This window comes from Pseudogymnoascus destructans (assembly GCF_001641265.1).
Source record: "Pseudogymnoascus destructans isolate 20631-21 unplaced genomic scaffold scaffold_11, whole genome shotgun sequence".
Lineage (NCBI taxonomy): Eukaryota > Fungi > Ascomycota > Leotiomycetes > Thelebolales > Thelebolaceae > Pseudogymnoascus > Pseudogymnoascus destructans.
This window is the reverse complement of record NW_020167530.1, coordinates 599,316-612,423: the sequence shown is the minus strand read 5'-3', so window position 1 is coordinate 612,423 and position 13,108 is coordinate 599,316. Positions and strand designations below refer to the sequence as shown.

General features: G+C 54.4%; 5 protein-coding genes across 5 annotated transcripts; 2 read left to right on the top strand and 3 right to left on the bottom strand.

Moving 5' to 3' along the window:
- Positions 1 to 25: 25 nt before the first annotated feature.
- On the top strand, positions 26 to 1,333 carry VC83_05019 (uncharacterized protein; the record flags this gene model as incomplete). Its single annotated transcript, XM_024468645.1, has 2 exons — positions 26 to 410; positions 662 to 1,333. 2 exons carry the CDS (start codon positions 26 to 28, stop codon positions 1,330 to 1,332), a joined length of 1,056 nt encoding a protein of 351 aa, XP_024323788.1. The 3' UTR covers position 1,333.
- A 496-nt stretch (positions 1,334 to 1,829) lies between these two features.
- VC83_05018 (uncharacterized protein) lies at positions 1,830 to 3,306 on the bottom strand (the record flags this gene model as incomplete). The annotated part of the gene is made up of 2 exons (XM_024468644.1): positions 2,634 to 3,306; positions 1,830 to 2,562 (listed from the first exon to the last, which is right to left on the bottom strand). The coding sequence occupies exons 1-2, from the start codon at positions 3,203 to 3,205 to the stop codon at positions 1,830 to 1,832; spliced, it is 1,305 nt and encodes a 434-aa protein (XP_024323789.1). The 5' UTR covers positions 3,206 to 3,306.
- A 195-nt stretch (positions 3,307 to 3,501) lies between these two features.
- Positions 3,502 to 6,458, bottom strand: VC83_05017 (uncharacterized protein). The gene is made up of 4 exons (XM_024468643.1): positions 5,571 to 6,458; positions 5,106 to 5,512; positions 4,583 to 5,050; positions 3,502 to 4,530 (listed from the first exon to the last, which is right to left on the bottom strand). Exons 1-4 carry the CDS (start codon positions 5,578 to 5,580, stop codon positions 3,868 to 3,870), a joined length of 1,548 nt encoding a protein of 515 aa, XP_024323782.1. The 5' UTR covers positions 5,581 to 6,458; the 3' UTR covers positions 3,502 to 3,867.
- A 1,589-nt stretch (positions 6,459 to 8,047) lies between these two features.
- ADE17 (bifunctional phosphoribosylaminoimidazolecarboxamide formyltransferase/IMP cyclohydrolase) lies at positions 8,048 to 10,780 on the bottom strand. Its single transcript, XM_024468642.1, has 4 exons — positions 10,388 to 10,780; positions 10,201 to 10,327; positions 8,662 to 10,144; positions 8,048 to 8,608 (listed from the first exon to the last, which is right to left on the bottom strand). The coding sequence occupies exons 1-4, from the start codon at positions 10,398 to 10,400 to the stop codon at positions 8,453 to 8,455; spliced, it is 1,779 nt and encodes a 592-aa protein (XP_024323783.1). The 5' UTR covers positions 10,401 to 10,780; the 3' UTR covers positions 8,048 to 8,452.
- Positions 10,781 to 11,924: 1,144 nt separating this feature from the next.
- VC83_05015 (uncharacterized protein) lies at positions 11,925 to 12,760 on the top strand (the record flags this gene model as incomplete). Its single annotated transcript, XM_024468641.1, has 3 exons — positions 11,925 to 12,151; positions 12,214 to 12,448; positions 12,507 to 12,760. The coding sequence occupies 3 exons, from the start codon at positions 11,925 to 11,927 to the stop codon at positions 12,513 to 12,515; spliced, it is 471 nt and encodes a 156-aa protein (XP_024323780.1). The 3' UTR covers positions 12,516 to 12,760.
- Positions 12,761 to 13,108: the final 348 nt, after the last annotated feature.

Genomic DNA, 13,108 nt, shown 5'->3' with positions numbered 1-13,108 from the left:
TCCTATCCCAGGGACGCAGTACCCCATGCACAATCCGGTTGCGGAAAATCCCGCAACCGCACCCCGAGCTTGGTACCCATGCACCAAATTTCTCAATCCCCAAACCTCACCTCCCCCTTCCCTCAAACCACCTTTGCAAATCCCACAGTCCCTACCTACCTCCTCCTCCATCACCACCATGCCCCGCCCAATGTGCCGCCCCTTCACCCAGCGCCTCGGCGCCTCCGCCCGCCTCACCCCTACACCGCGCACCCTCTTCCGCAGCCCAGCGGCGCGCCGCTTCGCGTCGGGGGAGTCGGGACCGAATCCCAACCCGGGACAGAGCCCGTTTAAGGTGTGGCCGTTTGTGGCGATTACGTTGTTGGGGACGGGGTCGTATATGTTGATGGCTAGGAGTAGGGATGGTTCTTGTATGTTTCCCCTCCGTTGACGGAGCTGCGTGGGAGCTGGAAAGGAGGAAAGGAGGGAGGTAGTGAGGTAGGGAGTAAGCGATGGGTGGTACAAGAGGAGTGGCTGCATGACGTTGCAGCTGCCAGCTTGTATAGTCCTGTTGCTACTTACCTGCTTCTCCCCCCCCCCAGCTTCAGCGCATGGAACGATGCACCTGCCAGTCCACTATCACCTCTACACAAAAAGCATCAACTAACTCCTCTCTCCACAGACATGACCCCCGACATCACCAACCCCCAAACCCCCCGCCTGCCCGCCCCCAAGCAAGACCATCCCCGCTTCTCCCCCTCCAACGTAACCGTCGTCTTCGTCCTCGGCGGCCCCGGCGCCGGCAAAGGCACCCAATGCGCCAAGCTAGTCGACGAATACCACTTCACCCATCTCTCCGCCGGCGACCTCCTGCGCGCGGAGCAAGAGCGCCCCGGCTCCGAATTCGGCGAGCTGATCAAAGAGTACATCCGCGACGGCAAGATCGTGCCCATGGAAGTAACCGTGCAGCTCCTCGAGAACGCCATGGCGGAGGTAGTCGAAAGGGCTGGGGGGAAGGGGAAGTTCCTAATCGACGGGTTCCCGAGGAAGATGGACCAGGCGGAGAAGTTTGAGGAGAGCGTGGTGAAGGCGGCGTTTGTGCTGTTCTTTGATGCGCCAGAGGGTGTGATGATGGAGCGGTTGGTGAAGAGGGGGGAGACGAGCGGGAGGGCGGATGATAATGTCGAGAGTATTAGGAAGAGGTTTAGGGTTTTCGTGGAGACGAGTATGCCGGTTGTGGACAGGTTTGAGAAGGAGGGACGCGTGGTGAGGGTTAAGGCTACGCAGAAGCCGGAGAAGGTTTATGAGGATGTTAAGAAGGGGATTCAGCCGTGGATTGCGGGGAAGAATTAGTAGTGGCCGGGGGATCGTGGCTTGAAAGTTGGAGGGGGTGGGATGGACGGCGGCATTGTGCGATTAGGATTGAAGACGGGAAAGGTGAAGGCAGGCGGCTGTAAAATATACATACACAAGACGAATAGGCTCGTCCGTCACAAGCATTTCATATCTGTAACTCAAAAAAACAAACAATACATTTCGTTCAGAGCGAGGCCACGGCGGGGTCCAGAAGATCCGGCAAGGTCCGCTACCAGCTTTCAGAAAGAATTCTTTTTTCCAGGTCATGCTCCACCGGACGCGAAACTATCCTGCGTAGTCTCCATAAGACACACCTCTCTCTCGCGCCCGACATCCCATGCAAAAGTAGACATCATTACTGTTTTTGCGTCCAAATTCATCCCTGTTTCCAGCCATGCATCGCATCTAAAACATCCAACGCCAGCCCGCAGTCCACTACCCCTTCCGCGGCCCTTCCTACCCCATCCCCCCCCCCCCCTTTTCCAATTCCCCATCTAATCCGTGCCCATCTCGATCATATCACGGCCTCCGACGCGCCTGCCAGCACCCATCCCGCTCGCGCCCTGGGCCTTCCGCTCCACGTCATGCAGCTCGCGCTCCTTCTGCGCCTCAGCAGCCTGGCGCTCGCGCCTGACGACCTCGAGGACATTGCGCAGCGAGTCCTTCCAGGTGTCGAGACGCGTGGCGACCTCGCGCCACTGCTTCTCGCCGAATACGCGGTACGTGGTGCGGTGGACGAGGAAGACCTGTTTCTCCTGCGACAGCTTGCCCTCGACGAGCCCGGCGCGGATCACGTCGATGACCCACATCTCGACGTCCTCGGCGGGGATCTGCAGCGTCTTGGCGATGCGCTTGTACTCGAGCTCGCGGCTGCTGGTGGAGGCGGCGAGGGAGGCGAGGGTGAGGAGACGCATCTTGCGGTGCAGGATGTCGGCGTCGAGGGCGTTGTCGTCCACGAAGGTGTCGTGCTCGTCGCAGAAGTCGGTGTAGTCCTCCAGCTCCTTCTCGGACACGATCTCGAGCAGCTCGGACCACACGGGGTGCGTGTCGGCGAGGGCTTGGATGGTGGGCAGCGCGGACAGGTCGTGGAAGTCGAAGTGTGTGCTGGAGAGGAGGGCGGATTTGAGCGCGCGAAGGGTGAGGTCTGTCGCCTCGGGGGTGCTGAGGGAGGCGGTGTCCTTGGCGTCGAAGGTGCGCAGGGCGCGGAGGAGGTATTGGAAGGATTGCCTTGGGGGGAAGTGTCAGTATATTTTTCATGGCGGGGTAAATATCCTGAAAGGGAAAGTGGGCTGTCTTACTCGGTCTCGCCAACATCCGCGGCGACGTCTGCGACCAGCACGAAGAGCTTGCGCTGGTCCTCCTCATCGATATCCCACTCCTCGATCCAGGTATCCAACTTCTTGAGTTGCGGGCGGAGCATCTCGTAGAGGCCGCTCTTCTTGACGAGCTGGAGGATGGCCTGGAAGACGTTGAAGCGGACCTCATTCTCTGGGTCGAGTAGGTTGAAGACCGTGGTGAGGACCGACAGCGCGAGTCCCGAGCTGTTGAGTGGGGACGACACGATGGGCCTCGACAGGTTCTCGCACACCTTTGGCAGGAACATGTTGACGTTGGGCGACTGGACGACCAGGTAGACTAGGAGGTTGTATGCGGCGGTGAACTCCTTCTCGGGCGCGCCGTTGAGGGCTGGAGCCGCGGTAACCAGCTTCTTCAGCACGTCGTCCTTCTTGTTGGCAGCCAGGAGCGGCTTGATCTCGGCGCGGACGCCCTCTGCCTCGTTGACCTTCTTGACATTGTCGATGTAGCCCGCGAGCTCGTCGGCAAGGTCCTCGAAGGTACCGTCGATGAAGACCTGTTGGGTAGCCGCCATATTGTTCGAGTTCGTAGTAGTTGACCGTGTGAGGAACTCGAGGGTCTGGTGGTGGTGAGGTGGGAGCGGAGGAGGTGGGGTCAGAGGTTTCGATGTTCTCGCCGTCGTGGTGGTTAGTCGGCGTGATAAAATCGTGAGATGTGGGCGCCAAGATTTCCGATGCCGCGACGCTAAACTGTTTTGGGAATTGCGTTAAAGTTCGACCATCACCAATATTTGGTGGGAGGGAAGACTGGGAAAATCAACACTCAAATCATGGATTATTCGCCCACAAAGACATTTCAGTTCTTTTGTTTCTCGTTGATGTATTAAATATATATGGTTTTCTCTGAAAATAACAATTTAATGCATTTCTAGCCTGTTCATCGAAATTTACCGTCTCGCACACCAATTTTCCCTTCCGCACAAAGTAAACTCAAGCACCAGAGCCAGCACAGAGTATTTAATTGTTTAACAGCACAATGTATTCATATCATCCTATTATATAAACCCCTTCTGGATATCCCATGGCTACCCACTTCGAACGACAAAAAAAAAAGGTATAAAAAAGAAAAGCGACTGATCAGTCTTGAGTCCCAACTCCCTAGATACAAAAAAATCATTTATCCCGTCCCAATCCCAACCCAATGTCATAAAACCCCCCTAACCCGAGTCGAGTACACTCAAGAAAATCGCGGAACCTGCCGGGGCAACCTCGGACTACTCGGCGGGCTCTCAATCCTATGCTCACTCGTAACGGCCTGCCCCGGCGCCCCCTCCGCGAACCCAAACGTCGCCTGACCCGGCCCCGGGCTCGCCGGCTGATACGCCCCCGGAATAGGAACAGAAGCGTACTGCTGCTCCCCCGGGGCAACAGGGGCATGACCCGCGTTCGTCTCCGCGAGCGGAGCGGGCGGGGTAAAGGCGCGGATGGGCGGCGTCTTGGGGGACGCGGCGTGGATCTTGATCGGGGGTGCTTGGAGGGCGAAAGGCTTTGCGGGGGCGGCGGAGCCGGGGTGCGAGGCGTCGACGAAGCGGGTTCCTGGTGCGGCGGTGGAGCCTTGGCCTTCTTCGGCGTCGGAGGCGGTGGCGGCGAAGGAGGAGGGGAAGCGGGGGGATTTCATGTGCGTGCTGTAGGAGGGGGAGAGGGGACCGAAGCCGGGGGTGTTGGGGGCGGATTGGGTGCGCAGCTGGGCCAGGTAGAGGTCGGAGCGGGCTTTGTCGCGGTTGTCCATTGTCTTGCGGAGTTGGCGCTTGGAGTAGTAGCGGTAGAAGATTACGCCGTAGATGGCGATGGTGATGGTCTCGACGACGACTTCGATGACGCAGCAGATGACGGCCCAGGACTGGGGGTTTGTTAGTTGGCTGGCTGTGGAGGGGAGTGGGAGAGAAGCTTACTTGGATGCGGCAGACTAGCTGGTAGTCGATTTCGTCGTTGAAGGCTTGCCGGCGCTTATTATCGACGCATGACCAGCCCCATATATCTTTTCCGCTGCCATTATTCCGTGTGCCTTGTAGGATGCCAGCTGCGATAGCCCACATGACGATACTAAACAAGAAGAAGCCGACTGCGAATATAGTGTAATAGACAGCTGTCTTTTCGGCTCGCCGATGGCCGCCGCGGAAGTATGCCCAGAAGACCAGAACACAGAAGAAGAGAGAGACACAGGCAGTAGCGAGGACGACATATTGGGGCCAGGTTTGCGTTCCACTAGCCCAGGGCGGGAGATCGCTGCGTGCTGGGAGATGCTTTGTAGCCATGAAGACGTGGATAGTGGTACCGACGAGAGCGAGGACGATGAGACTGCAGCCAAAGTTTACACCACGGAGGAGCAGCTTGACTGCACGCACGCGGACCTTTACTTTCTGTATTTTCATTAGTACGAGTCCGCATCAACGACTCTATCAGCCATAAACGTACCAAGTCCTTCGCCTGCTGCTTATCAGTAACCTCTTCCTGCTTCTCCAGGAACTGCTCCTCTCTGAACGTCGGGCTCAGTGGATTTTCGAGCTTGCGCGCCGGGGTGCCGGGGACCTTCATGGCGCTCTTGAGGCCGGGAGAGGCTGGGCCGACTTGGACCTCGACATGGCGCGTGACCGTGTTATCTGCGATATAGCCGAAGCCGATATCAGAGGGTTTGGCTTCAGACATGCTGGCTTCTGGGGGGTCGTCGAATGGCGATGGACCTTTGCCGTCGATTGGGGAGTTGACTGCGGTCGCTTCTGCGAATCGCGGTGTCCTTGGGACTTGGAGGGCGGATTGTGAGGAGCTCGCTGAGGACTCGGATGCCGTGCGTCCTCTTAGTTGAAGTGGGGTGGGTTTGCTGGCTATGGGGTCTGTATTAGTATTGTGCGCCGCTGAGTAACGTGGCTTTAAGAATCTTACAAGAGCCCATCGCAGTAGGTTTGATATATAAAAAATGAAAGAAGAAGTGCCTTAAGGCAATACTTTTGACAAAGACACACCACCAGTGGGGGGGGGCAGTGCAGGTTGAAGTAAGATCGCAACGAGAAGAGACTTTGGAAGGATCGAGCGATGATGGGTAGAAGAAGGTAGATTTAGAAACGGAGAGGCCAGCTATCGAGGAGGAGAAGAAGAGGAGTCTGAGGAGGTGGGACGGAGAGGGTTTTGACGGGAGTGGAGATGGTGCATTCGCATGAGTGCGGGAGCGCAGGGCAGGGCGGGAGAAGGGTGAGAAGGGCCGCGAAGTGGGTGTGGGACTCTCTTACTCACGCTATGGGAGAATGGAAATAGAAACAAGGGAGCCCAGATCAGCGAGTGCAGGCCTGGCTGGGAATGGCGAGACCTGTGATAGGGCCAACGGACCGCCGTGAAGATACTGGCCACGAGCTAGAGTAGACGCCGGGATGTGAGCGGTTCTCGTTCGCTGGCTGAATGTGTGGACGCAGTTTGAGGCCAACCGCCGGGCACAGGACTCGTCCTTTGGTGCTTTGGAGTGGTCGGACAATGCGCGAGTTCAACGTTCGTATAGGCGTAGCCAGCAACAAGACAGAGAGAGGGGGAACGTGAAGTCAAAAGCCTGTGATCAGCACACAGCGCAACGGACAAAGACAAAAGGTGTCGACAGATGGCGTTGGATATCATCCCTGTGGGAGTTTGAGTTCCCTGTGGGAGTTCGAGTTCCTGTTCGAGTTCCTGTTCGAGTTCCCTGTTCGAGTTCGAGTTCCCTGTTCGAGTTCGAGTTCCTGTTCGAGTTCCCTGTTCGAGTTCGAGTTCCCTGTTCGAGTTCCCTGTGCGAGTCCCTGTGCGAGTTCCTGTGCGAGTCCCTGTGCGAGTTCCTATGCGAGTTCCTGTGCGAGTACCCTGTGCGAATCAACTTTCACATCGCACCTGCCAGTCCGTCCCTAGTATCTCCTCGCATGTCGCATCGGCGGGGAAGAAGCTGATGGGGAACTGTGATTGGATGAGTGCTTGGGCAGGGCGGCGGCGATGGCTGGTGAGGGCCGGGGAGGGCTGTGTGCCTGTGCAGCGCGTCCTTGGTCTGGCGCTTCCAGGGCAGGGTAGGGGCGGGTGTGATTGGTGTGATTGGTGTGATTTGGTGTGATCGGTGCGTGGGGTTGGGGCGGCAGGGAACCTGGGCGGTTAGGTGTCAAGTAATGTTATGCCGCTTTACCACAGTATATACTACTCCGTATTATTTCTCGCAACTTTTTTTTAAAACAGCGTCGACGTGGAACTACGTACATGGGTCCCCTGTTAACAATTATTGACTCAAAGTACGAGTACAATAGAGCGCCATCCAATCCATCACTTCATGACTTCCCAACGGCCCAACAGATGACAGAACACTCCCTTTACATCCCCACCCCCCCCTCTCGTCGGCGATACTGCCACGCCGAATTGATGCCGTTGCCCAGACTTACAGTAGAATGCTGATGATGCATACCCCGAATGCCAGAACCCGACATTTTCCTGGCTATGTCGGAGGGCTGTCTCACACGGTTATATGAGTATACTTCAGCTGGGCTGAGGGGGTTGATTACTATCATGACGTGGCTGGCTGACAAGACCTGAGGAATGGCGTGTGTAGGACAGTGATTGAGAGGTTGAGAGTACTCGTAAGTTGGCGTACAGGCACTGTTTTTAGTCAGCTGATTTTATAGAAACTAGAAATGAATCGGGGTTCTTGATCACGATGCGATTGTTCTTGCGCAGATTGGCGCTAAATGGTTCAAGAGTGCGCGGATTCTCGAAAATGAAGTCTACAAGCTCCATGCAGGCGGAGTAGGTGCCAGTTTATGATTTCTAGGCAGAATCAAGTCGATTACTTCAAAATCGTGCAAATTCCGAAAAATGAAGCTCATGATATTCAAGAATTGGGTGGTAATCTATCTAGAAGCTCGATGCAGGTGCCAATTTCTGATTTTGCGCAAAATCGTGTAGAGTAGTTCAAAAGTGCGCAAGTTCAGAAAAGTGAGGCCTAAGATGGGCTAGTGATAGATCTACAAGCTCGGTACGGGTAGAGAGAGGGGTGCCAATTTTAGTACCAATTTCTAGTTTCTACCGCAAAATCGAGTAGAGTAATTCGAATGTGATAAAAATGAAGCTCAAGATATTCAAGAATCGGGTGGTAAAGTATCTAGAAGCTCGATGCAGGTGCCATTTTCTGGCTTTGCGCAAATTGGCGCTAGTTGTGCTAGAAGTGCGCAATTTTAGAAATGGGTGGTGATATATATGTCTGGAAGCTCGATGCAGGCAGAGTGGCTGCTAATTTTTGATTGCTAGCCAAAATAGAGTTGATCAGTTCAAAGGTGCGTCGATGCAGAAAATGAAGCTCAAGATATTCGAAAATTAGGTGGTGGGCTATCCAAACCCTCGATGCGCGCTAATTATTCCAAAAGTGCCCGAATTCCCAAAGATGATCCCAAAAATGAAGTGATGGGTGCGGATAGTGATTATTGTGGGAGGATTCTGAGTCGGGAATAGATTTCTGCGCAGAAATGGAGAAATGGGGAATGTGCGCACAAAGCGCTATTGGCGAAAGTGAAGCTGGAGACTGAGAAGAGTGGTGATGTTTACAGTGACTGACTGTGCTCGATGACTGGCACCAGAGTCACTAAGATCACATGTCTATCCCATCGTCACAAACTACCACATGCGCAACCCACAATAGATGTTGAACCATTTCCATTCATGCTACACTTAATTTTCGAAGTCCAGCAAGGTATCTATCTCTGCGCTTTTACGCCCCCCCTCTTTTCATCCCTAGACTAACTACCTACCCCTTTTAGGTATCCATTCCACATCTAATGGTGGAACAGGCGGATGCTCTGCTCGACAAACGTAATGCCCAGCTTCTCCGCCGTCTCCATGACGGCGCTGTCGTTCTGGCTACCGGTTGGCGCGGCGATGTACGAGACTCCCGAGCGGCTGGCGCGGAAGACGTTGTCGATGAATGGGAACTACCCATCATAATTAGCAAACCACTCTTAAATCCATCGTGCAGGGTACTTACAAATGCATCACTCGAGCACGCAACGCCCTTCAGCTTGCCCAACCACTCCCTCCTCTCCTCATCCGTGAACTCCTTCGGCACCTCCTCAAACATCGCCTCGTAGAGCTCCCTCTCCGCGCCCTCCTTGGGCAGCTCCCCGCTCACGAGCAGGTCAATAGCATTGCTCTTATCAGCGCGCTTGGAGCCCTTCTTCCACTGGATCTCCAGCACACGGGGGCTGAAGCGCAACCACCAGTTGTCGGCCTTGTCACCAGCGAGACGCGTGCAGTGGATGCGGCTCTGCTGGCCGGCACCGAGACCGACGACCTGGCCGTTAAGCGCGTAGCACACGGAGTTGGACTGCGTGTACTTGAGCGCGATGGTAGCGACGGTCAAGTCACGGAGCGCGGAGTCCGACAGGGCGGCGCCCTCCTTGGGGGTAATGATGGAGGAGAAGGAAGCGGGGGAGATGACCACGTCGTTGCGGTGTTGGGCCATGGTGATGCCGTAGACGGTGCGGGTCTCCTGGGGGTTAGGCACGTACTCCGGGTCGATCTGGAGGACGAGGTAGCGGCCGCCCTTCTTCTTCTTGAGGATCTCGAGGGCGGCGTCCTCGTAGCCGGGCGCGATCACACCGTCGGAGACTTCGCGCGAGATGATCTTGGCGGTGGGCACGTCGACGGTGTCGCTCAGTGCGATCATGTCGCCGAAGGAGGACATGCGGTCGGCGCCGCGGGCGCGGGCGTAGGCTTGGGCGAGGGGAGAGGTCTCGAGACCTTCAATGTCGTCGACGAAGTAGACCTTGCGCTCTTCGGCGGTGAGGGGAACGGCGATGGCGGCTCCGGCGGGGGAGACGTGCTTGAAGCTTGCGGCGGCGGGGTGGCCAAGGGCCTCCTTGAGCTCCTTGACGAGAGGCCAGGCGTTCAGGGCATCGAGGAGGTTGATGTACCCTGGGGCTCCGCAGAGGACCTTGAATGGGAGCTCACCCGACTTGACGTATGCGGCGGCGGGCTTCTGGTGGGGGTTGGCGCCGTAGCGGAGGGCGAGCTGCTGGACGCCGTTGGAGGCGTATTGCTTGCGGAAGAAGTCCGATATCGCAGCGTCGTAGTCGGCAGTGTGGCCGAATGCCTTGAGGGCGTACATCTGTCTGCTCTGCTCCTTGATCTCGCCCTTCTCAAGCTCCTCGAGGAAGGATGGGTAGTCAGATGGGTCGCTGAGGATGGTGACGCGGGTGTGGTTCTTGGCGGCTGCGCGGATGAGCGTCACGCCTCCGATATCGATCTCCTCAACGGCCTCGGGGACGGTGACGTTGATCTTGGCGACAGTGTCCTTGAAGGGGTAGAGGTTGCAGATGACATAGTCGACCTTGTTGATGTTCTGGTCGGCAAGGTCCTTCTCGTCGGAGGCAAGGTCGCGAGCTAGGATACCGGCGTGGACAGCTGGATGCAGCGTCTTGACGCGGCCAGCGAGCATCTCGGGTGCATGAGTAATGGCCGACACATCTCTATACCATTTGGTCAGCTTGAGTTATCTCATAGACGGCGGGGGAAGAGCTCTTACTCAACTGCAAAGCCTGACTCTCTGATCATCTTGGCCGTTCCGCCAGACGCCAGAAGGCGAACATTCTGCTTGATCAATCCCTTGGCCAAGTCAAGAAGGCCCGTCTTGTCGTAGACGGAGATAATCGCTATGTCTCTACGTCAGTATTATAGAGCAACAGCAATATATAACTTTCGATCGACTTTACCTGTCTTTGCCATTTTGAGATGATAGATCCACCACTGTCAACTAAATGGCGTAGTAGAATTTATATTGGTAAATGGCAACCTTGATTACTGGATTGTCATTCACAAACGGTATCTGCTCATGGAAAAATCGACGGAGGGGTACAATCATCGGCATGGCATGGTGGGGTGTAACATTTTTTGTGGGGGCCGTTTCCCGCCTACGGCTCTGTTTGCTGTCTGTTTTTCGGCCTGACAATTAGGGATTCAGATAGGGAATCCTGTAAGGCATCACACAAACATCACAAACACAGAGAGGAAGCACGTGCACTCTTCGGTAGCGGCATCGCACCTTGCCGAGCGAGCAAGCGGGAGGCAGTATAAAACTTTTTTTCTCGCGCGATTCTTGTTCCCTTTTCTTTTCTTTCCATAATAAAACAACGCAAAACCAACTTTCTCATTAAAAGCGTTCCTGTGAGAAGCCCGCTGTCCTCGTGGCAGTGTGTGGCTCTATGAAACATGGAAATCGTCAAGTAGAAAGGAGAATTGACATCGTTCGCGGTCGGTCCTGGGTGAGGCGCTTCGCTGAAGCATCTTCGGATGTTGTGCGGAGGGTCTCAAAGACTGGCTGTACATACTTCTTATACATGCACTGTGTAGCAGATTGGGGGCAAAATTCATAGCTAGCAAGCATACTACTGTAGCTGGGCATCCTGGCATAGCTGGCAGGGTGTTTTCTGTAGACCGAATTGTGTGCATGTACGCATGCGTGATGTGACCTACAACTGGCCTGCAACTGGAAGGATAAGTTGACGCTGTGTTAAGCGCTGTGGCGATCAATTTGTAATTTTCAAGGAGCACCACATGTTGTGCATTGATTATTGCCACGGAAGGAAGCATGCCGCAAGTCGTGACCACTTGGCGCCGATCGGTCTGGCTCGACGCATCTATCGCAATTTCAATCACTTCCAAGCATATGATTCGACATGCCTGGTCGGTGAGATAAACAGCTCTACCCCTGATTAACCCCCAAAGGACGTGCGGTGATTGGGCAATCTACGCAAATGTGTGGCTAAATGGCGATATACAAGCACCAGATGGCGATGTTTAGATAGGCTGATTCTGTTTCGGAATAATATCCAGCTTTGGACGGGTGCTCTCCGGTCCTGTGGTGAAACCGTTGTCCGTTGATCGTCTACTAGCTTGGTGGATAAGAGATTATGACCTTCACCGTCCTAGTCGTGATAGGGCCAAACAGTAAATCTAATAGTCTAAAGACTAGAAAGGGGAACAGCGGGATGGTTCATAATAGGGACCTCTTTGGAGGGCCCTTGGAGACATTTGCCGTTAATTGTGATGTGGAACTGCGATAAGTGGAATACAACGATCCCAATCGTCAGTTTGGCGACTTGAACTGGGATGGACAGCAACTTAATTTCCCAAGTGGGCCATAGTAGGAATATCTATGGGGTTTGCAGGTCAATCCTCTCTTGTTCTGCGATAGCGGGTCATGATGTTTAGGACGGGATTGTGTCGCTGCTGAGCACCACTGTGGTATATATGAGTATCCAAGGTTCCAGTTTCGTTCTTTTCTCTCCATCCACGATCAACTTACACTCTTTTGTAACCAGCTATCTATCGATTCACTCACTTCAACTTCCACCTTTTTCAAACTATATCAAACTCTTTCACCTACACCAACCCACACAAACCAAAACCGTCAACATGCAATTCTCCGCTGCCGCCATCTTCGCCGTCCTGGCTTCCGTCGCTGTCGCCCAGCAGGTGTAAGTAGCCAGGGCAACCGCAACAATCATGAAGAAAACGAGATTCTAATTTGAACTCTTAGCACCGTCACCGTCTACGAGTGCAAGACCTCCGCTGCCCCAGTTGTCCCAGTCCCAACTGCCCCGACCTACGTCAGCCAGCTTCCTCCTTCCCCAACTGCCCCAGTCGCCTCGGGCGTTGGCTCCACTGGTGTTTCCACCGGCCCGAAGCCAACTGGTTCCCCCATCTACGAGGGTGCCGCCAGCATCAACGGTGCTTCCGCTCTGGGCATGATCATTGCCGGAGGTGTTGCTCTCGTAAGTTCCGCCGCATCGATATGAAAAGAAGAGCAGCGGTGGCTAACAGAATCCCCAGCTTATCTAAATGTCTCATTTGGATATCTCAACCCTTCGTCCATAGACTTCCCGGATTCAGCGTGGCGTTATAATACATAATAAGACTCACGACATTAACTTCTTGACCATATTGATACCCTTCGTGGCGCTTGCCAAGTGCAGTGGTTGTAGTGCTTGCTGGTTTAACAGATTTTAGAGAGGGGGTCTTGTGAACACTTGCCCCTGGTATGTATTTTCGATAAATACAGACAATGGAATGATTAAGCTGTAAAACACTGAAGAAACAATGACGTGAAGAAAGTGAAATTGTCTTAACTGGAAACTCTGGGGTATCAGAGTGAATCTGTCTTATGGTTCGTGGGGTAAAGGTGAATTTGTCGTCATACTTTATGATGTCGAGCGAATTGTAAAGGACCTATACCTATGCTTGCCTACTACAGATGGAGAATATAATAGACGCAGACTCATTGAGCATGATGTGACGCAAAACGTGGTAGTCAGAGGAGGCTGTCTATTTCTGTGCAATCGCCATGCTGTTGACACATTGTTGTGGTTCTGTTTACGTAGCAACGCGGCAGGTCGACAATGTTTGCCTGATATGCAGGGCAACATGCAATTTAC

Bases quoted from the DNA above. Each gene is read 5' to 3' on its own strand.
- ADE17 (XM_024468642.1), bottom strand. The intron at 10,145-10,200 runs GTAAGAGCTCTT...CAAATGGTATAG, and splicing joins GAGTCAGGCTTTGCAGTTGA to AGATGTGTCGGCCATTACTC. The intron at 8,609-8,661 runs GTAAGTACCCTG...TATGATGGGTAG, and splicing joins CGTGCTCGAGTGATGCATTT to TTCCCATTCATCGACAACGT.
- VC83_05017 (XM_024468643.1), bottom strand. The intron at 5,051-5,105 runs GTACGTTTATGG...ATGAAAATACAG, and splicing joins AGCAGCAGGCGAAGGACTTG to AAAGTAAAGGTCCGCGTGCG. The intron at 4,531-4,582 runs GTAAGCTTCTCT...ACAAACCCCCAG, and splicing joins AGCTAGTCTGCCGCATCCAA to TCCTGGGCCGTCATCTGCTG.